Source organism: Hyperolius riggenbachi, chromosome 8, assembly GCF_040937935.1.
Source record: "Hyperolius riggenbachi isolate aHypRig1 chromosome 8, aHypRig1.pri, whole genome shotgun sequence".
In the NCBI taxonomy this organism is placed as follows: Eukaryota; Metazoa; Chordata; class Amphibia; order Anura; family Hyperoliidae; genus Hyperolius; species Hyperolius riggenbachi.
The window spans coordinates 9,881,973-9,905,073 of NC_090653.1; the positions used below are offsets into that span (position 1 = coordinate 9,881,973).

Here is a 23,101-nt window from a genome sequence, read left to right on the forward strand (position 1 = left end):
TTGTGTATGGTTGCAGACTTTTAGTTCTGACTCAGACTTGTGTATGGTTGCAGCCTTATAGCCCTGACTCAGACTTGTGTATGGTTGCAGCCTTATAGCCCTGACTCAGACTTGTGTATGGTTGCAGCCTTATAGCCCTGACTCAGACTTGTGTATGGTTGCAGCCTTATAGCCCTGACTCAGACTTGTGTATGGTTGGTTGCAGCCTTATAGCCCTGACTCAGACTTGTGTATGGTTGCAGCATCGTAGCCCTGACTCAGACTTGCGTATGGTTGCAGCCTTATAGCCCTGACTCAGACTTGTGTATGGTTGCAGCCTTATAACCCTGACTCAGACTTGTGTATGGTTGCAGACTTATAGTTCTGACTCAGACTTGTGTATGGTTGCAGCCTTATAGCCCTGACTCAGACTTGTGTATGGTTGCAGCCTTATAGCCCTGAGTCAGACTTGTGTATGGTTGCAGCCTTATAGCCCTGACTCAGACTTGTGTATGGTTGCAGACTTATAGTTCTGACTCAGACTTGTGTATGGTTGCAGCCTTATAGCCCTGACTCAGACTTGTGTATGGTTGCAGCCTTATAGCCCTGACTCAGACTTGTGTATGGTTGCAGCCTTATAGCCCTGACTCAGACTTGTGTATGGTTGCAGCCTTATAGCCCTGACTCAGACTTGTGTATGGTTGCAGACTTATAGTTCTGACTCAGACTTGTGTATGGTTGCAGCCTTACAGCCCTGACTCAGACTTGTGTATGGTTGCAGCCTTATAGCCCTGACTCAGACTTGTGTATGGTTGCAGCCTTATAGCCCTGACTCAGACTTGTGTATGGTTGCAGCCTTATAGCCCTGACTCAGACTTGTGTATGGTTGCAGCCTTATAGCCCTGACTCAGACTTGTGTATGGTTGCAGCCTTATAGCCCTGACTCAGACTTGTGTATGGTTGCAGCCTTATAACCCTGACTCAGACTTGTGTATGGTTGCAGCATCGTAGCCCTGACTCAGACTTGTGTATGGTTGCAGCCTTATAGCCCTGACTCAGACTTGTGCATGGTTGCAGCCTTATAGCCCTGACTCAGACTTGTGTATGGATGCAGCCTTATAGCCCTGACTCAGACTTGTGTATGGTTGCAGCCTTATAGCCCTGACTCAGACTTGTGTATGGTTGCAGCATCGTAGCCCTGACTCAGACTTGTGTATGGTTGCAGCCTTATAGCCCTGACTCAGACTTGTGTATGGTTGCAGCATCTTAGCCCTGACTCAGACTCGTGTATGGTGGCAGCCTTATAGCCCTGACTCAGACTTGTGTATGGTTGCAGCATCGTAGCCCTGACTCAGACTTGTGTATGGTTGCAGCCTTATAACCCTGACTCAGACTTGTGTATGGTTGCAGACTTATAGTTCTGACTCAGACTTGTGTATGGTTGCAGCCTTATAGCCCTGACTCAGACTTGTGTATGGTTGCAGCCTTATAGCCCTGACTCAGACTTGTGTATGGTTGCAGCATCGTAGCCCTGACTCAAACTTGTGTATGGTTGCAGCCTTATAGCCCTGACTCAGACTTGTGTATGGTTGCAGCCTTATAGTTCTGACTCAGACTTGTGTATGGTTGCAGCCTTATAGCCCTGACTCAGACTTGTGTATGGTTGCAGCATCGTAGCCCTGACTCAGACTTGTGTATGGTTGCAGCCTTATAGCCCTGACTCAGACTTGTGTATGGTTGCAGCCTTATAGCCCTGACTCAGACTTGTGTATGGTTGCAGCCTTATAGTTCTGACTCAGACTTGTGTATGGTTGTAGCCTTATAACCCTGACTCAGACTTGTGTATGGTTGCAGCATCGTAGCCCTGACTCAGACTTGTGTATGGTTGCAGCCTTATAGTTCTGACTCAGACTTGTGTATGGTTGCAGCCTTATAGCCCTGACTCAGACTTGTGTATGGTTGTAGCCTTATAGCCCTGACTCAGACTTGTGTATGGATGCAGCCTTATAGCCCTGACTCAGACTTGTGTATGGATGCAGCCTTATAGTTCTGACTCAGACTTGTGTATGGATGCAGCCTTATAGCTCTGACTCAGACTTGTGTATGGATGCAGCCTTATAGCCCTGACTCAGACTTGTGTATGGATGCAGCCTTATAGCTCTGACTCAGACTTGTGTATGGATGCAGCCTTATAACCCTGACTCAGACTTGTGTATGGATGCAGCCTTATAGCCCTGACTCAGACTTGTGTATGGTTGCAGCCTTATAGCCCTGACTCAGACTTGTGTATGGATGCAGCCTTATAGCCCTAACTCAGACTTGTGTATGGTTGCAGCCTTATAGCCCTGACTCAGACTTGTGTATGGTTGGTTGCAGCATCGTATGCCATCTCGGCGGTCTCTGTCGCCTCCTGGATCTTGGAAGAGTTGAGGCCTGGAGAGGAAGTTGGCTTTGATCCCTTCATCTGGTCCATCAGTAAGTTTCCTTTCTGATCTTTTCTGATTTACCCAAGTTCTCCAGACTGAAGATCATTCGTGTTTCGGGCTACAAACCTGGCCTGGATTTAAAAAACAAAGTATTAAGTGGAGAGGGGAAGAGGAAACCGTGGCAGACAAATCAAAGCTGAATGCTAACACATCATCCCACAGCAGTATCCTCTTCAATGTAAGCAAAAACATGCACATTATTTGAATGTAAAACTCAAGATTGTTGTAATCCATCTACAATGGCCTTCCAACAAGCCTGGGTCATATGAAATCAAACCATGGTGAGGGTTGCCAAAAGGCTAGTTACCGACCTGAAAGGAGGTGCCCCAAATATGATAAATGCCTCTAAGATAAGTTTAAAATGTAAAAATTGGCCTTACCTGACATCTTCTGCAGCATGTTACAGAGTACATAGTTATGTCACTGACTGTCCTCAGAGGAGCTCACACTCTAATCCTACCATAGTCATAGTCTAATGTCCTACCATATTATTATTATGTATTTATATAGCACTGACATCTCCTGCAGCACATTACAGAGTACATAGTCATGTCACTGGCTGTCCTCAGAGGAGCTCACAATCTAATCCTACCATAGTCATAGTCTAATGTCCTACCATATTATTATTAAGTATTTATATAGCACTGACATCTCCTGCAGCACTGTACAGAGTACATAGTCATGTCACTGCCTGTTCTCAGAGGAGATCACACTCTAATCCTACCATAGTCATAGTCTAATGTCCTACCATATTATTATTATGTATTTATATAGCACTGACATCTTCTTCAGCACTGTACAGAGTACATAGTCATGTCACTGACTGTCCTCATAGGAGCTCACACTCTAATCCTACCATAGTCATAGTGTAATGTCCTACCATATTATTATTATGTATTTATATAGCACTGACATCTTCTGCAGCACATTACAGAGTACATAGTCATGTCACTGACTGTCCTCAGAGGAGCTCACAATCTAATCCTACCATAGTCATAGCCTAATGTCCTACCATATTAATATGTATTTATATAGCACTGACATCTTCTGCAGCACATTACAGAGTACATAGTCATGTCACTGCCTGTCCTCAGAGGAGATCACACTCTAATCCTACCATAGTCATAGTCTATTGTCCTACCATATTATTATCATTATGTATTTATATAGCACTGACATCTTCTTTAGCACTGTACAGAGTACATAGTCATGTCACCGACTGTCCTCATAGGAGCTCACAATCTAATCCTACCATAGTCATAGTGTAATGTCCTACCATATTATTATTATGTATTTATATAGCACTGGCATCTTCTGCAGCACATTACAGAGTACATAGTCATGTCACTGAATGTCCTCATAGGAGCTTACAATCTAATCCTACCATAGTCATAGTGTAATGTCCTACCATATTATTATTATTTATTTATATAGCACTGACATCTTCTGCAGCACTTTACAGAGTACATAGTCATGTCACTGACTGTCGTTACAAAAATAACATTATGACATACCCACTTGAGTGAGACACTGGACAAGTGAATGACATTATACATATATCTTTAGCTTGACAAATGGAATAGACACATTGCATATAACAAATCCCCATCAGTGTAACGTCTATTCTTCTTGACCTGTAGGTGAATGGGATTTATACAACAATGCATTGCTGGGATCTGAGCGGACTCTGCGCCCCCTTCCCACCAATCTGGTGGATGTAGTGTGGGGGAGTGAGCGCCCCCCTCTGCCTGACAGCGACATCTATGAAGTCCCTAATGAATTTGTGGGTAAGAAACATCATTGTGTTTTTATGTATTCCTGATCAGTTTTAGATTACCCAGAAAGAAGGCAATGCTGGATATGTAAAGACTGTGGGATATTGTTGTTGTTATTGCATCTGTATTCGAAGCCTTTTCGGTAGTTATGATCATAAGCAATCAATTACGATTATGCAAAATTTGGCGTACAATTTTGCAATGACGCCCATAAGTAATTACGATTTGTAAATTCAGTTGATTTTGTGAAATTATTCATAATTTTGTGTAATTTTCACATAATTTCCGCCTAATTTCGTAATGCTGACTTAAAGTGAATGTTTACCGTTTGAAAAAACAAAAAGTCAGATACTCACCTAAGGAGAGGGAAGGCTCGGTCCTAATGAGCCTTCCCTCTCCTCTCCCGGTGCCCGGTCCCGCGCAGGATCCCCCGTGGTAGTATTCGACCAGTTCAGTCAAATACTGCCACTTCCGCATGCCGAAGGGACCTTTCGGAAGCCTTCGGGAGCACTCGGGCTCCCGGGGACGCGGCCGCTCCATACTACGCATGTGCGAGCGCCCTCTATGACGCGCTCACGTGTACGTAGTATGGAGCGGCCCGTCTTCGGAAGCCAGAGTGCTCCCGAAGACCTCCGAAGTCCCTGCGGCGGCGGACGCGAACGGGGGAGCCAGCGCAGCACCGAGGTCACCGGGAGAGGAGAGGGAAGGCTCATTAGGACCGAGCCTTCCCTCTCCTTAGGTGAGTATCTGACTTTTTTTTTTTTATTAGCGGTACCCATTGGCTTTAAACGGTGAATAGTGGATACAAGTTCAATTGTTTCCAAAAAGTCCTTCTAGTCTTTAAAAAAATTGGTTTTAAAAATGCAAAGGAAAAATGTTTTTTTAAACTCAGACAAATGACAGCTAAAAAAACATTTTTCCTTTGCATATTTAAAGGATACCCGAAGTGACATGTGACATGATGAGATATACATGTGTATATCAGTGCTGGTCGTAATGGAGAAAGCTACGCTTACGGATCATTACGCGTAATTTTACGCTATTACGCATTACGAAATTACGCTTATGGCATAGACAGTCAATTTCGGTACATGTCTATAATTACGCATAGCACTTACGCAATTACGCGTAAGTATACCGTAATTCATGTTATTACGTTATAGGTTTACGAGTAAAATCCTACTAGCAATTAATGCGTAAGGTCATGCTGCCAAGCGGAAAAGTTGACGCATGGATCAATGTTAGGTAGCCGCCGACTTTAAGGGTTAATAGCAAAGCCCCCTTAAGTGCTAAGAGCCTCAAATTTGGAGAATATATTAAGGAGATCAGAAGGAATAAGAGGAAAAAATTTTTTTTCAAAAAGACCTTATAGTTTTTGAGAAAATCGATGTTAAAGTTTCAAAGGAAAAATATATACATTTAAAAACCCGCCGACTTTAACGGTTAATAGCAAAGCCTGCTTAAAATTTAGGAACACCAAATTCAAAGGGTATATTAAGGGGATCAGTGGGAATAAGAGGAAAAAATTTTTTTTCAAAAAGACCTTATAGTTTTTGAGAAAATCGATTTTTAAGTTTCAAGGGCGAAAATGTCTTTTAAATGCGGAAAATGTCAGTTTTTTTGGAACAGGTAACAATAGTGTTTTATTTTCATAGATTCCCCCAAGTGGGAAGAGTTTTACTTACTTCGTTCTGAGTGTGGGAAATATAAAAAAAAAAAATGACGTGGGGTCCCCCCTCCCAGACCTCTTTAACCCCTTGTCCCCCATGCAGACTGGGATAGCCAGAATGCGGAGCACCGGCCGCGTGAGGCTCCGCACCCTGACTATACCAGCCCGCATGGTCCATGGATTGGGGGGTCTCGGAAGGGGAGGGGCAGCCAAGCTTTCCCCTCCCCCTCCGAGCCCTTGTCCAATCCAAGGACAAGGGGCTCTTCTCCACCTCCGATGGGCGGTGGAGGTGGAGGCCGCGATTTCCTGGGGAGGGGTTCATGGTGGCATCTGGGAGTCCCCTTTAAAAAGGGGTCCCCCAGATGCCCACCCCCCTCCCAGGAGAAATGAGTATAGAGGTACTTGTAGTACCCCTTACCCATTTCCTTTAAGAGTTAAAAGTAAATAAACACACAAACACATAGAAAAAGTATTTTAATTGAACAAAAAACATAACCACGAAAAAAGTCCTTTAATATTCTTAATTAACCATTAATACTTACCTGTCCCTTTAAAAGCCAGTTCCCACGCAATATCCTCGGAAATATACTAATCAGTTACAATGTAACAAAGTTATTACAATGTAACAACTTTGTTACATTGTAACTACGCCGCACCCGAAGTCACTCACCGCCGCCGCCACCGCGTCTGTGCTGCAGGACCTGACAGAGCTCTGAGCTATAGCTCAGAGCTCTCTAAGCATCTTTGTATTTGGGCTCCAAGGAGCCCCATTGGTCCTTAGCAGACCAATGGGGTTCCTTCAAATCAGAAGGAACCCCATTGGTCTGCTAAGGACCAATGGGGCTCCTTGGAGCCCAAATACAAAGATGCTTAGAGAGCTCTGAGCTATATAGCTCAGAGCTCTGTCGGGTCCTGCAGCACAGAGGCGGTGGCGGTGGCGGCGGTGAGTGACGTCGGGTGCGGCGTAGTTACAATGTAACAAAGTTGTTACATTGTAATAACTTTGTTACATTGTAACTGATTAGTATATTTCCGAGGATATTGCGTGGGAACTGGCTTTTAAAGGGACAGGTAAGTATTAATGGTTAATTAAGAATATTAAAGGACTTTTTTCGTGGTTATGTTTTTTGTTCAATTAAAATACTTTTTCTATGTGTTTGTGTGTTTATTTACTTTTAACTCTTAAAGGAAATGGGTAAGGGGTACTACAAGTACCTCTATACTCATTTCTCCTGGGAGGGGGGTGGACATCTGGGGGACCCCTTTTTAAAGGGGACTCCCAGATGCCACCATGAACCCCTCCCCAGGAAATCGCGGCCTCCACCTCCACCGCCCATCGGAGGTGGAGAAGAGCCCCTTGTCCTTGGATTGGACAAGGGCTCGGAGGGGGAGGGGAAAGCTTGGCTGCCCCTCCCCTTCCGAGACCCCCCAATCCATGGACCATGCGGGCTGGTATAGTCAGGGTGCGGAGCCCCACGCGGCCGGTGCTCCGCATTCTGGCTATCCCAGTCTGCATGGGGGACAAGGGGTTAAAGAGGTCTGGGAGGGGGGACCCCACGTCGTTTTTTTTTTTATATTTCCCACACTCAGAACGAAGTAAGTAAAACTCTTCCCACTTGGGGGAATCTATGAAAATAAAACACTATTGTTACCTGTGCAAAAAAAACTGACATTTTCCGCATTTAAAAGACATTTTCGCCCTTGAAACTTAAAAATCGATTTTCTCAAAAACTATAAGGTCTTTTTGAAAAAATTTTTTTTACTCTTATTCCCACTGATCCCCTTAATATACCCTGTGAATTTGGTGTTCCTAAATTTTAAGCAGGCTTTGCTATTAACCGTTAAAGTCGGCGGGTTTTTAAATGTATATATTTTTCCTTTGAAACTTTAACATCGATTTTCTCAAAAACTATAAGGTCTTTTTGAAAAAAAATTTTTTCCCTCTTATTCCTTCTGATCTCCTTAATATATTCTCCAAATTTGAGGCTCTTAGCACTTAAGGGGGCTTTGCTATTAACCCTTAAAGTCGGCGGCTTTTTTATATTATACGGGAGCGTAATATTACGCGATTACGGCAGACTGTGTAATTTCAATGGGAGTTTACTGTCTTACGCGTAATTTGTTACGCGTAAAACGTAACCCTACGGTCTACGCGTAATTAATTACGCGTAATACCGTAACCTTACACGTAACGCTTACGGTGCATTTGTAGTGAATTACGATGCGTAATTACGCTAATGCGTAATTTCGGCCCAGCACTGGTGTATATCTCATAATAACACTAATAATTGTGCTGTGTTCCTTTTTTTCTTTCTCTGCCTGAAAGAGTTAAATATCAGGTATGTAAGTGGCTGACTCAGTCCTGACTCAGACAGGAAGTGACTACAGTGTGACCCTCACTGATAAGAAATTCCCCTTTTTATCTCTGTCTTGCTCTCAGAAGCCATTTTCTGCTAGGAAAGTGTTTTATAGTTGGAATTTCTTATCAATGAGTCACTTCCTGTCTGAGTCAGGACTGAGTCAGCCACTTACATACCTGATATTTAACTCTTTCAGGCAGAGAAAGAAAAAAAGGAACACAGCACAATTATTAGTGTTATTATGAGATATACACATGTATATCTCATCATGTCACATGTCACTTCGGGTATCCTTTAAATATGCAAAGGAAAAATGTTTTTTTAGCTGTCATTTGTCTGAGTTTAAAAAAACATTTTTCCTTTGCATTTTTAAAACCAATTTTACCTGATATTTAACTATTTCAGGCAGAGAAAGAAAAAAAGGAACACAGCATAGTTATTAGTGTGCTAGGCACTGTACATACACATGTCTATCTCATCATGTCACTCGTCACTCCGGGTATCCTTTAATATCAATTTTCTTAAAAACTACAAAGTCTTTTCGAAAACCTATTTTTTTGACTTGCACCCACTATTGTCCTTAAAATATGTAGCAATTCTGGTGACAATAGCATGTGTGGGGGCTTTGATATTAATAACCACTAAAGTCATCAGAAAATTACACAAAAATTATGCGAAATTATGAATGATTACAACCACAGACGAAATTAACTATGATTTTTCTGAAATTTTCCATTATGATTTTGCATCGTAATTTAAAATATGAATGCAAAATTACGTAAACATGAAATATGTTCTCATCGCTACTTTTTGGGCTTTTGCTAGCCACGCACATTTTATTTGTGATTTGTTGGCCCTTTTTATTTGATAATATCATCCCAAAAGCTCGTAAATGGCGCAGTTTTTACTGACTAACCGAATTCTTTAATCAGATCAGTCAGATTGAATGTTAGGAAGACACAGAACCTAATACGGCCAAATGATCCTGAACGATCGCATTATCGATTGTTATGTTAAACAATTGTCAATCGGTATGGTGGATTTTTTACATTTACGTAAACTAGTTACGATATCGGGAATAGATTGGATTTGTTAATGATGTGGATCACTTGTGGATTTTATTAAATGTGAGTTCTTCCTAGTAGTGTAGTGCCCCCCCCCCCCTCCACCCCAGAGGCCCCCACCCCAGTAGCCTTCCCTGGTAGTGTAATGGTCATCCCTCCTTCCCCTTTAAGCCACATACACACGCTCAACAAAAATCTTTTACTATAAATAACTTTACAAACAACTACAATTAAAAAAGTTGGAAAGATACGTCTTGGCATGCAAAAAACTATTATACACACAGAACGACTTGACAAACAATTTGACGAACAACTACAAATTTACATATCGTTACTCAACTGGTGAATGACTAATATGTTACAGTTAGTAATGGAAGTCATTGAAAAGTCATAGCAGACTTCTGTACACATTGCCATGTTAGACACAACTTCTCTCAGTTGTTCGTCAAGTCAATCCAACTGTTGTTATCAGTTGTTGTTCGCCTCTTATCAGTGATAACGCCTTGACAAAAGTTGTCCAACTTCTTCAAGTTGTTTGATAATTGTGCATTTAAAAGACTTGTGTTGAGCGACGTGTGTATGACACTTTTTAAACATTCCCTTGTAGTCAATTGGAATCCCCCTCCCTCTTTATACTCTCCAGACCCCCTCTTTATAATTCCTATAATCACCATATTCCTTCTTTATAATCACCATATTGCTTTTGGCTGTTGGCCACATATAATACAATTTTTATATAATTTTTTTTTTTAATTCTTGAAACATTTTACATTTTAAAAAATCTGACCAATCTGACCAAGAAACTGACAAACTATCCTACACCATTTAATTTTCATAAAAATTGATCAGAAAAATCAGCCACTCCTGATTGACTCCAATAGTATAAAATCTTTTGATTTTTCTGTACAACCAATCGTTTTTAAAATCTTTTTAGTGTATCATGTGTGGCCACCTTAATTACCACCGTGATTGTCGATCTCTCTGATCGGAGCTTCTGATTGGAGTTTTAGAGTAATTACAGCAAACTAGTAACATTGTGACCACCTCTGCATATTGTGCGCAATCATTTTAAATAAAGTCCATTAACCCTTACTGAGCTGTAACTGTTGCTATGTCCATGCCTCACGTGTCCTCTGTGTTGCAGGCAGCACTTGGCAGCAGAAGGTAACGAATATCCGGGATCAGATGGAAAAACATTCGCAGAAGCCGACCGCCGTCCTGCTGTCCGCGCTGGAGGAAACTGCCTGTAAGTGAGCTGCAGCCAATAACTCTGATTCTGTCCAGTGCGTGAAGATTCACGGAAAAATATAAAACCGATGCCCCTCTGTGTATGGGTGTTCGGGAAACCCATAGCAGCACTTCAAGAGAGTCTGAAGCCTTAAAAAAATATATTTTTTACTTGCCAGTCCTCTTCAGCAATAAGATCATATCTGAAATGCTGCATTCCTGTGGATTCTCAAATCCCCGAGGCAAAATTCGGGGATCGCTTCCTGTTAGAGGTAGAGCTTTGTGCATTAGCTTTGCCTCTGCTGGAGTAAATCTCCTCCGATCTCCGTTTCTCCCCGCCCCTCTCATTCTTCTTTCACTGAGAGGGGCGGGGAGAGGCGGAGAATTTTGCCCCGGGATTTGGGGGCTATAAATACATTGTTCTGCCGCGGGAATGCAGCGTTTCAGCTAGGATCTTATTGCTGAAGAGGACTGGCAAGTAAAAAGATATTTTTTAAGGATTCAGGCTCTCTTTAAAGCGGACCTGAACTCAGAACTCCTATCTGCTCTAAAAGATAAGGAACAGCATAGTAACCTTTAAACAAAAAAAACATTTCTTTTTTACAGCTGATATAAATCTTAAAATAAATCTGCACAACTTCCTGATTCATGGAAGCAGACATATTGTTTACAGCCTGTGCTTTCAAATGGGCTTATCCCCTGTGTCACATGACTGCCATAGCAGATAAGCCCATTTAAATGCACAGGCTGTAAACAATATGGCTGCTTCCATGAATCAGGAAGTAGAAACTGTGCAGATTTCTTTTAGGATCTGTTTCAACTGTGACAAAGAAATGTTTTTTGTTTAGAGGTTATTATGCTGTTGTGTATCTTTTAGAGCAGTGAGGAAGTTCTGAGTTCAGGTCCACTTTAAGTAAACAGGGCTCTGGTATTTGGAAGAAACAAGAAGAGAGTCATGACTTATGAGTGCTTACCATTTCTCAAATGCAGCATGAAAGTGTATGTATAAATGATCAGTGGTTTCTGACCAGAGATCCAGGTTCCTGAAGTAATGTGCAAAGTTCAGCTATAACTGTGAAAAAAACAAAATCTGAGATGAGGTGTGACCACGTTTATAAACAGGCCTCTTTGTTATCCGTGGGCCTGATTCACAAAGCGGTGATAACTCAGTTATCACGCCTAAAAGACTTTAGGCGTGATAAGCTTTGCACCGCTGAGTTAGCACCGATTTGTGCTCTTTATCGCGCGCAAAGTCCAGCGCGCAAAGTTTTACGCGCGCAATCGCGTAATTCTGCGCGCAGCGCCCATAGGGTCTAATAGGCGCATCGCGCGCACTGCACTGAACTGTGCGATTGCTCGCGCAAAACTTTGCGCGCGGGAATTTTGCGCGAGTTTCATTTTATCACACCTAAACTGAGTTTAGGCATGATAAGGGGCTTTTCACAGGCGTGCAAACACTTTGCACCGCTTTGTGAATCAGGCCCCGTGTATCACTCTTCTGGCCATCTATATCTCAGGTATTGCAGTCAGCATCCAACTAGAATGAAGGATGACATAATTCACAATGTTCCAGACAGTCTATTGCATTCAGTTAATCTGTGCAGATTTTCACTGTGCAGAAGTAAATGCTTGCAGTCCTTGTCATTCCATCCGATAATAAATTCATAATCACTTTTTCAATCAAGTCTTTTTCATTCTTTTATAGGGCTCTTTAACCTGCGTGCCCAGGACATTCCAAATAATCCATATTTCTACTCCTACACATTGCTGACCAAGAACAGCATCAGGTACAGAAAAAGCAAAATATACTGGGCTTGCTATAGAGCAGTTATACTATACTGGGAGTGCTATCATGGGAGGAGTGTATTGGGAGTGATAAAATTGGGGTACTGTAATGGGAGCACAGCAATGGCCTTACTATAATGAGAGTCCTATAATAGAGGGTACTGTAATGGGCTTACTATACTGGGAGTGCTATCATGTGAGGGGTGTATTTGGAATTCTATAATCGGGGCACTGTAATGGGAGCACTGCAGTGGCCTTACTATAATGAGAGTCCTATAATAGAGGGTACTGTAATGGGCTTACTATACTGGGAGTGCTATCATGGGAGGGGTGTATTGGGAGTGATATAATCGGGGTACTATAATGGGAGCACTGCAATGGGCTTACTATAATGAGAGTTCTATAATAGAGGGTGCTGTTGGTTGGCTTACTATAATGATCGTTCTATAATGGAGGGTACTGTAATGGGCTTACTATACTGGGAGTGCTATCATGGAAGGTGTGTATTTGGAATTCTATAATCGGGGTACTGTAATGGGAGCACTGCAATGGGCTTACTATAATGAGAGTTCTATAATAGAGGGTGCTGTAATGGGCTTACTATAATGATCGTTCTATAATAGAGGGTACTGTAATGGGCTTACTATACTGGGAGAGCTATCATGGAAGGGGTGTATTTCGAATTCTATAATCGGGGTACTGTAATGGGAGCACTGCAATGGCCTTACTATAATGAGAGTCCTATAATAGAGGGCACTGTAATGGGCTTACTATACTGGGAGTGCTATCATCGGAGGGGTGTATTGAGAGTGATATAATTGGGGTACTGTAATGGGAGCACTGCAATGGCCTTACTATAATGAGAGTCCTATGATAGAGGGTGCTGTAATGGGCTTACTATACTGGGAGGGCTATCATGGGAGGGGTGTATTGGGAGTGTAATAATTGGGGTACTGGAATGCGCGGGCTTTGCAGTGGGGCTACTATAATGGGGCTCAGGGGCGCCTCTGGCCATTTTGTCACTCCAGGCGAGAAAACCTGTGGCACCCCTCCATGATAATAATCTTAATGCTGCAGCATTTCACCAGAAAATAATTGTATTACAGTAGTGGTTCAGTGCAATACTACGAGCCGCCGATCTACCGCCACTATACCACTGTGTCCAATTGAAAAATGTTCTGTTTAATTTACATTTTTATGTATTTTTGCACCGGATTGATCAAAAGAATTATCGATGCGATTTTCTTCTGGCGGACTCAAATTGCTTGAGCTGCAGCCACTAAGAATCACTCAGTAGGCAGTATCAGTGTTAGGGAGTCTTGCCCAAGGTCTTCTACTGAATAGGTGCAGGCTTACTGACTGAGTAGGAATAGCTGAGATTTGCACCCAGATCACGTGTGCCAGAGGCAGAGCCCTTAACAATTACACTATCCAGAGAGAGGGAAGAAAAGCACTGTTATTTAGCTTTCCTGTATGACAAGAAGACAGCCAGCACTACAGGAAGAGGGAAACAAAGGTGAATGAGGGAGTAAAGAGGAGTGGAGAGAGACTGAGAATAGCCTGAGATAGAGCAGAGAGCGTATTTGTATTGCAGTCCCACATCACACAGAGGCTACTTGCTTGCAATAGGACTCCTGTCCCTGCCAATCTCTCACAAAAGGCTGCAGCAGCCCTCCTGGAGTCTAGGGACTGTCAAACTTTTCACCCTGTGTAATACCTTATTCAGCTAACCACATGCAGTCTTTACAATGATGAGAAAGCAGTTTTTTTCTACAGACTCTGCCAGAAGGCAAGCCTTTCTTCTGCATCATGCTGTGTACATTTACCAGCTTGCTATTCCCCTGTACATGTATTTTTATTTCCCTCAGCCAGCCCAGTGCTTCACTTTGCCTTACACACTGTAACAGCAGCCTGGGGGAAAATCTAGTCCCTCCCCCCCCCCCTCCCGGCCAGCCCATTCTGGAATGCCTTGTACCTGCTTCCATAGAAATACACCTTCCTCCTCTTCTGATGTGTTTTCTTTTCAAGGTCATAAGTAGGGGTGGGACAGGAGTGCACAGACAGACACACTCTTGATCCCCAGATAACTAATTAGGTAATGTCATACAAAGTGTTGTAGAGAAAAGGTTTGTAGATTCCTTATGAGAGGCTTAGCAGATGCCTTCATTAGAACTTTTTCTCTCCCCACCCTAGTCTCTAAGGACAGGAAAAGTAAACTTTTTTTTTTCTCCTGGAAGCCCGCCCCTAGATAAAGCTGCTCTCCAGGCAATTAGCTTATCAGCTGGTCCCTAGAGGCGCCTCTGATGGGGCTTGTTTGTGCCTAGCACCCACATCTAAATGTTTGCCATCTACATTTTGATTGCACCTTTTTAATGTAATTGAAGGTATTCTGGAAGCAGACGTAGGGTTAACATCCTGTGTTTACAAATTAGCCGCTCTGCTGTGGCAGAGGAGATTCCTGAGCTGACTCAGCTGAGAGATGAAATTACACTGGTGATTAGATGAGGGTGAATTAGATGAGGCGGAATTAGACAGGCTAATCTCTCTAAATAGATACAGGGTGCATTTCTCTGTTTTTCTTCAGTTCTGTGCAAGAGTTCAGGTACACTTTCACAGTTGTTCACAGTTCGAGGCTTGTGTCCCTAGCAGAGAACAGTCTGTGGTTTTGGTTTATAATGTGGATTATATCTGAGTAAAGTCCAGCAGTTTAGGGTATTGCCTGTGCACCATGGCCGTACTCTTAACATTTAGAGTAATAATGTCACATGGAGGATGGAGGCTCAATCAAACTGTTACTATACAGCTCAGTGATTAGACGTTACAATGTTGCCTCCTTCCTCTTTCTCTGAGTAACAATGCTATAATCAGGTTAATACACAGCTGAGTAACTTTGTCAATGAACAGACTGCACAAGATATATACAATGATTGTTGTGTTGTCTCTGCAGTTTATTTGTGAATGTTAGCCGCATCACAGACACCATCCAAAGGTATCTGAACACTGACTGTCCCGCGTCCACCTGTGTACAAGTCCTGGAGTACGACAAGGTGCAGGACGCCCTCACAGACTATGTGAAGGGCGATGACGTGAAGGTTTGGATTGGATCACAGTACACTAACTACGGATTGTATGAAATTATACCCAGGGTAAGTCACAGCCGGGATCACAAAGTTATGATTTCACTTAAAGGACCACTATCGCAAAAATTGTAAAATTAAAAATACATGTAAACATATACAAATAGGAAGAACATTTCTCTCAGAGTAAAATGAACCATAAATTATTTTTCTCCTATGTTGCTGTCACTTACAGTAAGTAGTAGAAATCTGACAGAACTGACAGGTTTTGGACTAGCCCACATCATTTCATGGGGGAGTCTCAGGGGTTTTTTTATTTTCAAAAGCACTTAGTGAATGGCAGTTGCTCTGTCCAACTGCTAAAAAAAATGTGCAGTGAGTACAGAGGCTGGCCAGCATCTTTATATAAATCCTTTTCAAGGGGTGTCTATAAAAAATAAAGGCCATGCTGAGAATCCCCTATGGAGACATGGACTAGCCCAAAACCTGTCAGTTCTGGTAGAGTTCTACTACCTCCTGTAAGTGACATCAACATAGGAGAAAATAAATGTATGACTCATTTTAATGTGGAAGCATCATACTTCTTATTTTTATGTGTTTACATGTATTTTACATTTTACACTTTTTCGGAGTAGTGATCTTTTAAACCATAATCTTCTTTAAAAATACTTGTGTAAAGAATTTTTACAAGATAAAAAAAACGTTTTTTCTTCTTTCCCAATGACTTCAGTGCATCCTGGTAATGAGGAGGAGTCTTGCACAACATGAGATCTGTATAACATAATATAAAAGAGGTCCTGTAGTGACATATAGTAGAATGCAGTAAAGAGGCCCTGTAGTGACATATAGCAGAATGCAGTAAAGAGGCCCCGTAGTGACATATAGCAGAATGCAGTAAAGAGGCCCTGTAGTGGCATATAGCAGAATGCAGTAAAGAGGCCCTGTAGTGACATATAGCAGAATGCAGTAAAGGGGCCCTGTAGTGACATATAGCAGAATGCAGTAAAGGGGCCCTGTAGTGACATATAGCAGAATGCAGTAAAGAGACCCTGCAGTGACATATAGCAGAATGCAGTAAAGAGGCCCTGTAGTGACATATAGCAGAATGCAGTAAAGAGGCCCTGTAGTGACATATAGTAGAATGCGGTATATTATTCAGGATAACCACCTTTACAGTAATGTTCCTGGTTTCAGCATCATCCAGATACACTTCCTATAGTTATATATTGCTGTATATTAGTATGTAGCCCGGCCCTCCCAGTGATGTCACAGCCTACGCTCATTAGCTATGCAGAATTCTCTTCCTAGAGCACTCTGGGAGACCAGGCATTATTTTCACTGGCTTTGGAACTCTCAGTAAACGAACATTCCCTACAGACCACCTGATCGCCTGTGATACATTTCAGAGTGTAAATCAGGGAGAGGAAAGATTTTACAATCGGCAAACATTCTGTGATTTATTAAATAAAATTGTGAATAAAATAAGCATTTTTATTCATTATATTATTTTCACTACAGTTCCTCTTTAAAGGGAACCTTAACTGAGAAGGATATGGATTTTTCCTTTTAAAATAATACCAGTTGCCTGACTCTCCTGCTGATCCTGTGTCTCTAATACTTTTAGCCACAGCCCCTGAACAAGCATGAAGATCAGGTGCTCTGACTGAAGTCAGACTGGATTAGCTGCATGCTTGTTTCAGGTGTGTGATTCAGACAATACTGCAGCCAAAGAGATCAACAGGACTGCCAGGCAACTGGTATTGTTTAACCCTCTGGGCGATATAATTACATCGCCCAGGAGGGGGCGCTGCACTTTTTTAAAAAAAAATTATTTTTTAAATCATCTGCGCAGCGGCATCCCCCCACCCACTCCAATCGCCTTCGGCGATCAGAGTAAGCAGGAAATCCCGGTCAGAACGGGATTTCCTGCTGGGCTTCCCCAGTCGCCATGGTGACGGGGCGGGATGACGTCACCGACGTCATGGACGTCGTGATGTCAGAGGGAGTCCCGATCCACCCCTCAGCGCTGCCTGGCACTGATTGGCCAGGCTGCGCAAGGGGTCGGGGAGGGGGGGGCTGCGCGGCACGGCGGGTAGCGGTGGATCGGCGGCGAGCGGCGGCGATCGGAAGTTACACGCAGCTAGCAAAGTGCTAGCTGCGTGTAACAAAAAAAATTATGCAAATCGGCCCACCAGGGCCTAAGAACTCCTCCTGCGTGACATACCCCGAGCTCAGCTCGGGATTATCGCCCAGGAGGTTAAAAGGAAACATCCATATCCCTCTCAGTTTAGGTTCCCTTTAGGCCCCGTTCACATCACAGAACGCACGCGCGTTCCGTTCAGAACACAACGCACAGGAACACACGTCATGTGCGTCTCTGTGCGTTGCGTGGCTGATCCCATTCACTGAAAGTGAATGGGACAGCCACGCGTTTTTACAAAAAATGCGTGCAGCATGCGTTCCCGGACCGCACTGGTCCGGGAACACATGCAGTGTGAACATCAGACATTGCACTCTATGCAATGTCTGATGTCGTGCGTGTCGGTCACCTGCACGCGTTTCCAAAACGGGACTGGAAACGCGTGCAGTGTGAACGGGGCCTTAATATTGTTATATCACTGTATGAATTTTTTTTGTTAGTGTCACAGAAGTATGTGAGACTTTAGCTTCAGGGTGATTGTTTTGCTGCCGTTGCAGAGTAAGATGTTGTGGGACAGCTACTCACCCGTCCTGATGACAAAAGCTGTGAAGAATGAGAAGGAGCAGCAGCTGCTGGAGCAATGTCACGTGAGCAAACCTTCCCTTATCCATTTACACACACCTAAAAGGGAATGCAAAAATGTTTAATTGTCATCATATTTATTCGTTATTTATTATTGAAATAATCGGTTTGTGCAATGTGACAGATTTGGAATATTATAGCACTAAATCAAGACAGTTTTCTGTTTACAAAAACTTCCGTCAAGCCAGAAAGTGATCTCCAAAAATAAAACAAAAATTAACATTTTATAAAACCAACAACCCAAAAAAAGAAAAAAAAGTCTTTAAAAAATTCTGAAATCACCACAGAATTTGCTTGGTACTTTTTGCAGTTTCTTCTTTCTTTTGGTGTCTTCATTATTTTGTTGTCCTCCTCTGTATTTCTTTGTTGTTTACTTCTTTGTCTTCTTTTGTGTGTGTTGTTTTTTTTTTATGGACCCTTTTTTTCTTCTTTCTTGTTTCTATATTCGTTGCTTTTTTTTTTTCTTTCTGCATACCTCTGTATTATAATGTATTTCTCTCAAGCCTTCTTTTACTTCTTCTCCAAATTCCTTTTTCTAATGTCTGCTATCTGTTTATTTCTTCCTTGGTGATCTTCCTTCCTTCCTTCTTTCCTTTTTTTTCCTTGGTCATCTTTCTTCCTTCCTTCCTTTTCTTTCTTGGTCATCTTCCTTCCTTCCTTCCTTTTTTTCCTTGGTCATCTTCCTTCCTTCCTTCCTTTTTTTCCTTGGTCATCTTCCTTCCTTCCTTCCTTTTCTTACTTGGTCATCTTCCTTCCTTCCTTCCTTTTTTTCCTTGGTCATCTTCCTTCCTTCTTTCCTTTCCTCCTTGGCCATCTTCCTTCCTCCCCTTTCCTCCTTGGTCATCTTCCTTCCTCCCCTTTCCTCCTTGGTCATCTTCCTTCCTCCCCTCTCCTCCTTGGCCATCTTCCTTCCTCCCCTTTCCTCCTTGGCCATCTTCCTTCCTCCCCTTTCCTCCTTGGCCATCTTCCTTCCTCCCCTTTCCTCCTTGGCCATCTTCCTTCCTCCCCTTTCCTCCTTGGTCATCTTCCTTCCTCCCTTTTCTTTCTTGGTCATCTTTCTTCCTTTTCTTCCTTCGGCCATTTTTCTTCCTTGGCCATCTTCCTTCCTCCCTTTTCCTCCTCTTTCTTCCTTTCTTCTTCTTTTCTTTCTCTTTTCCTTTTCTTAATTTCCTTCAAACTTTTCACTTCTTTTTTTCTCCCACCTTTCCTTCTTTTATATTTTCTTCTTCATCCTTTTTGTATTTCCTTTTTTCCTTATTTTTCCTCTTTCTTCATTCATTCCTCTTGTCCCGAAGCAGGTGAATTTAGTGCAGATGACTGATAACATTTGGCATTTTGGTGTATGCCTTGCATAGTTTGTTATTGTCAGACTTTCCATGCCGTATGAAAGCGATTGTTGCAGAAATAAATCATGACGTTATCGATGCAGAATATTTGCATCAATAGGAAGGATTGAACTTTAGACATTAAAGCTGAATAGAAGGTGAGTATAGGTTGGGTCATGAGATAGGTTAGATCAGGAGGACTAAGGTGCCCATTAACGATGCAGTTTTAGCAAAAAAATCAATCTTCCAATCTGCTAGCAGGGATCAGAAGGAAACAATCAGAATAGAAACTATCAATCCCTAATTGGGATAAAAAATATAATCAATCCAATCATTTTAAATAGAATCAATTCACAAAAAAGACCAATGAGATGATACATAAATCGATCATTTGTTATCGATTGCCACCATCTGCACCATCCAATCTGATCAATTGAAGGGTCGATTGTTCACTAAAATTGCAACGTTAATGGGCAACTTTTGAGTTGGCAAGTTAGGGTGTTAGGGTACGGGGTTATTAGATTACAGTAAGTTGTTAGAGTTAGAAGGTGGAAGTTTAGAGGTTAACATTTTTTTTTGGGGGGGGAGGGGTTTAGGATTAGGTACCACAAATCATATGGGGAGGTTGTTGTATAGATACAGAGGTGCCAAAACAATAAAGGTATCTAAAAAATTTGAGGGAATATGTAAGTAAATTTACTTTATTGAGTAAGTATTGGCATATCTTGTGTCTGCTTGGAGGAGGTAAGTCCACCGCTGCCTCCTCAAATTTTTTACTTTTTAGATACTTTAATTCTTTTGGCGCCTCTGTATACCTATAACATTGTACAAGTCCACCCCTGGTGGAAGGGTGATATCCCCACTTCCTTCCTGTCTACAGAGAGCGACTTGTTAATCCTGAGTGGGGTCAGGTCTAATCTCCCCACCTGCATCTACAGTGGTCGCCTGTAAGGTTGAGTATAACATATTTATCATCTTAATCTCTACTACCAGTACATACTACACTATGTCTATCTCTCTGTTTCCGTTTTGATATAGGGAGGTTGGTTTTAGTTACTTAATGCACATAAACATGTCAGATTTTTATAAACTACGAGTAGTGTTGGGCGAACACCTAGATGTTCGGGTTCGAGAACGTTCGCCGAACATCGCCGCGATGTTCGGGTGTTCGCGCCGAACTCCGAACATAATGGAAGTCAATGGGGACCCGAACTTTCGTGCTTTGAAAAGCTTCCTTACATGCTACATACCCCAAGTTAGCAGGGTATGTGCACCTTGGGAGTGGGTACAAGAGGAAAAAAAAATATTTGAAAAAGAGCTTATAGTTTTTGAGAAAATTGATTGTAAAGTTTCAAAGGAAAAACTGTCTTTTAAATGCGGAAAATGTCATGTTTCTTTGCACAGGTAACATGCTTTTTACCGCCATGCAGTCATAAATGTAATAAAGAGAAGAGGTTCCATAAACAGGGACCGGTAACGCTAACCCAGCAGCAGCAGCAGCACACGTGATGGAACAGGAGGAGGCGCAGGAGGAGAAGGCCACGCTTTGAGACACAACAACCCAGGCCTTGCATGAGGACAAGAAGCGTGCGGATAGCATGCTTTTTACCGCCATGCAGTCATAAATGAAATAAAGAGAAGAGGTTCCATAAACAGGGACCGGTAACGCTAACCCAGCAGCAGCAGACGTGATGGAACAGGAGGAGGCGCAGGAGGAGAAGGCCACGCTTTGTGAGACACAACAACCCAGGCCTTGCATGAGGACAAGAAGCGTGCGGATAGCATGCTTTTTACCGCATGCAGTCATAAATGAAATAAAGAGAAGAGGTTCCATAAACAGGGACCGGTAACGCTAACCCAGCAGCAGCAGCAGCACACGTGATGGAACAGGAGGAGGCGCAGGAGGAGAAGGCCACGCTTTGAGACACAACAACCCGGGCCTTGCGTGAGGACAAGAAGCGTGCGGATAGAATGCTTTTTACTGCCATGCAGTCATAAATGTAATAAAGAGAAGAGGTTCCATAAACAGGGACCGGTAACGTTAACCCAGCAGCAGCAGCAGTACACGTGATGGAACAGGAGGAGGCGCAGGAGGAGAAGGCCACGCTTTGAGACACAACAACCCAGGCCTTGCATGAGGACAAGAAGCGTGCGGATAGCATGCTTTTTACCGCCATGCAGTCATAAATGTAATAAAGATGAGAGGTTCCATAAACAGGGACCGGTAACGCTAACCCAGCAGCAGCAGCAGCAGCAGCACACGTGATGGAACAGGAGGAGGCGCAGGAGGAGAAGGCCACGCTTTGAGACACAACAACCCAGGCCTTGCATGAGGACAAGAAGCGTGCGGATAGCATGCTTTTTACCGCCATGCAGTCATAAATGTAATAAAGAGAAGAGGTTCCATAAACAGGGACCGGTAACGCTAACCCAGCAGCAGCAGCAGCACACGTGATGGAACAGAAGGAGGCGCAGGAGGATAAGGCCACGCTTTGAGACACAACAACCCAGGCCTTGCATTAGGACAAGAAGCGTGCGGATAGCATGCTTTTTACCGCCATGCAGTCATAAATGTAATAAAGATGAGAGGTTCCATAAACAGGGACCGGTAACGCTAACCCAGCAGCAGCAGCAGCACACGTGATGGAACAGGAGGAGGCGCAGGAGGAGAAGGCCACGCTTTGAGACACAACAACCCAGGCCTTGCATGAGGACAAGAAGCGTGTGGATAGCATGCTTTTTACCGCCATGCAGTCATAAATGTAATAAAGAGAAGAGGTTCCATAAACAGGGACCGGTAACGCTAACCCAGCAGCAGCAGCAGCAGCAGCACACGTGATGGAACAGGAGGAGGCGCAGGAGGAGAAGGCCACGCTTTGAGACACAACAACCCAGGCCTTGCATGAGGACAAGAAGCGTGCGGATAGCATGCTTTTTACCGCCATGCAGTCATAAATGAAATAAAGAGAAGAGGTTCCATAAACAGGGACCAGCAACGCTAACCCAGCAGCAGCAGCACACGTGATGGAACAGGAGCAGGTGCAGGAGGAGAAGGCCATGCTTTTTGAGACACAAAAACCCAGGCCTTGCATGAGGACAAAAAGCGTGCGGATATAGCAGCAATGCTTTTTGCCGCCATGCAGTCATAAATGTAATACAGATGAGAGGTTCAATAAACAGGGACCGGAAACGCTAAACCATCCCAGATGTTCATTGGTCAGGTTACTTGGTTGGGGTCCTGGAGTGTTGCGTAGTCCTTTCCAATCCAGGATTGATTCATTTTAATTTGAGTCAGACGGTCTGCATTTTCTGTGGAGAGGCGGATACGCCGATCTGTGACGATGCCTCAGGCAGCACTGAAACAGCGTTCCGACATAACGCTGGCTGCCGGGCAAGCCAGCACCTCTATTGCGTACATTGCCAGTTCGTGCCAGGTGTCTAGCTTCGATACCCAATAGTTGAAGGGTGCAGATGGATTGCTCAACACAGCTACGCCATCTGACATGTAGTCCTTGACCATCTTCTCCAGGCGATCGGTGTTGGAGGTGGATCTGCACGCTTGCTGTTCAGTG

At 43.1% G+C, this 23,101-nt stretch overlaps 1 protein-coding gene across 2 annotated transcripts in view; it reads left to right on the forward strand.

The window, feature by feature from the left end:
• LOC137528025 (xaa-Pro aminopeptidase 2-like) overlaps positions 1-23,101 on the forward strand; it is a 90,078-nt gene that overhangs the window by 19,123 nt on the left and 47,854 nt on the right. For both annotated transcript variants that reach the window (XM_068249244.1, XM_068249245.1), the window contains exons 7-12: positions 2,356-2,454; positions 4,106-4,252; positions 10,478-10,579; positions 12,266-12,347; positions 15,293-15,491; positions 18,120-18,209. In XM_068249244.1, the coding sequence (XP_068105345.1) occupies positions 2,356-2,454; positions 4,106-4,252; positions 10,478-10,579; positions 12,266-12,347; positions 15,293-15,491; positions 18,120-18,209 (719 nt within the window). The remainder of the gene's footprint in view (positions 1-2,355; positions 2,455-4,105; positions 4,253-10,477; positions 10,580-12,265; positions 12,348-15,292; positions 15,492-18,119; positions 18,210-23,101) is intronic.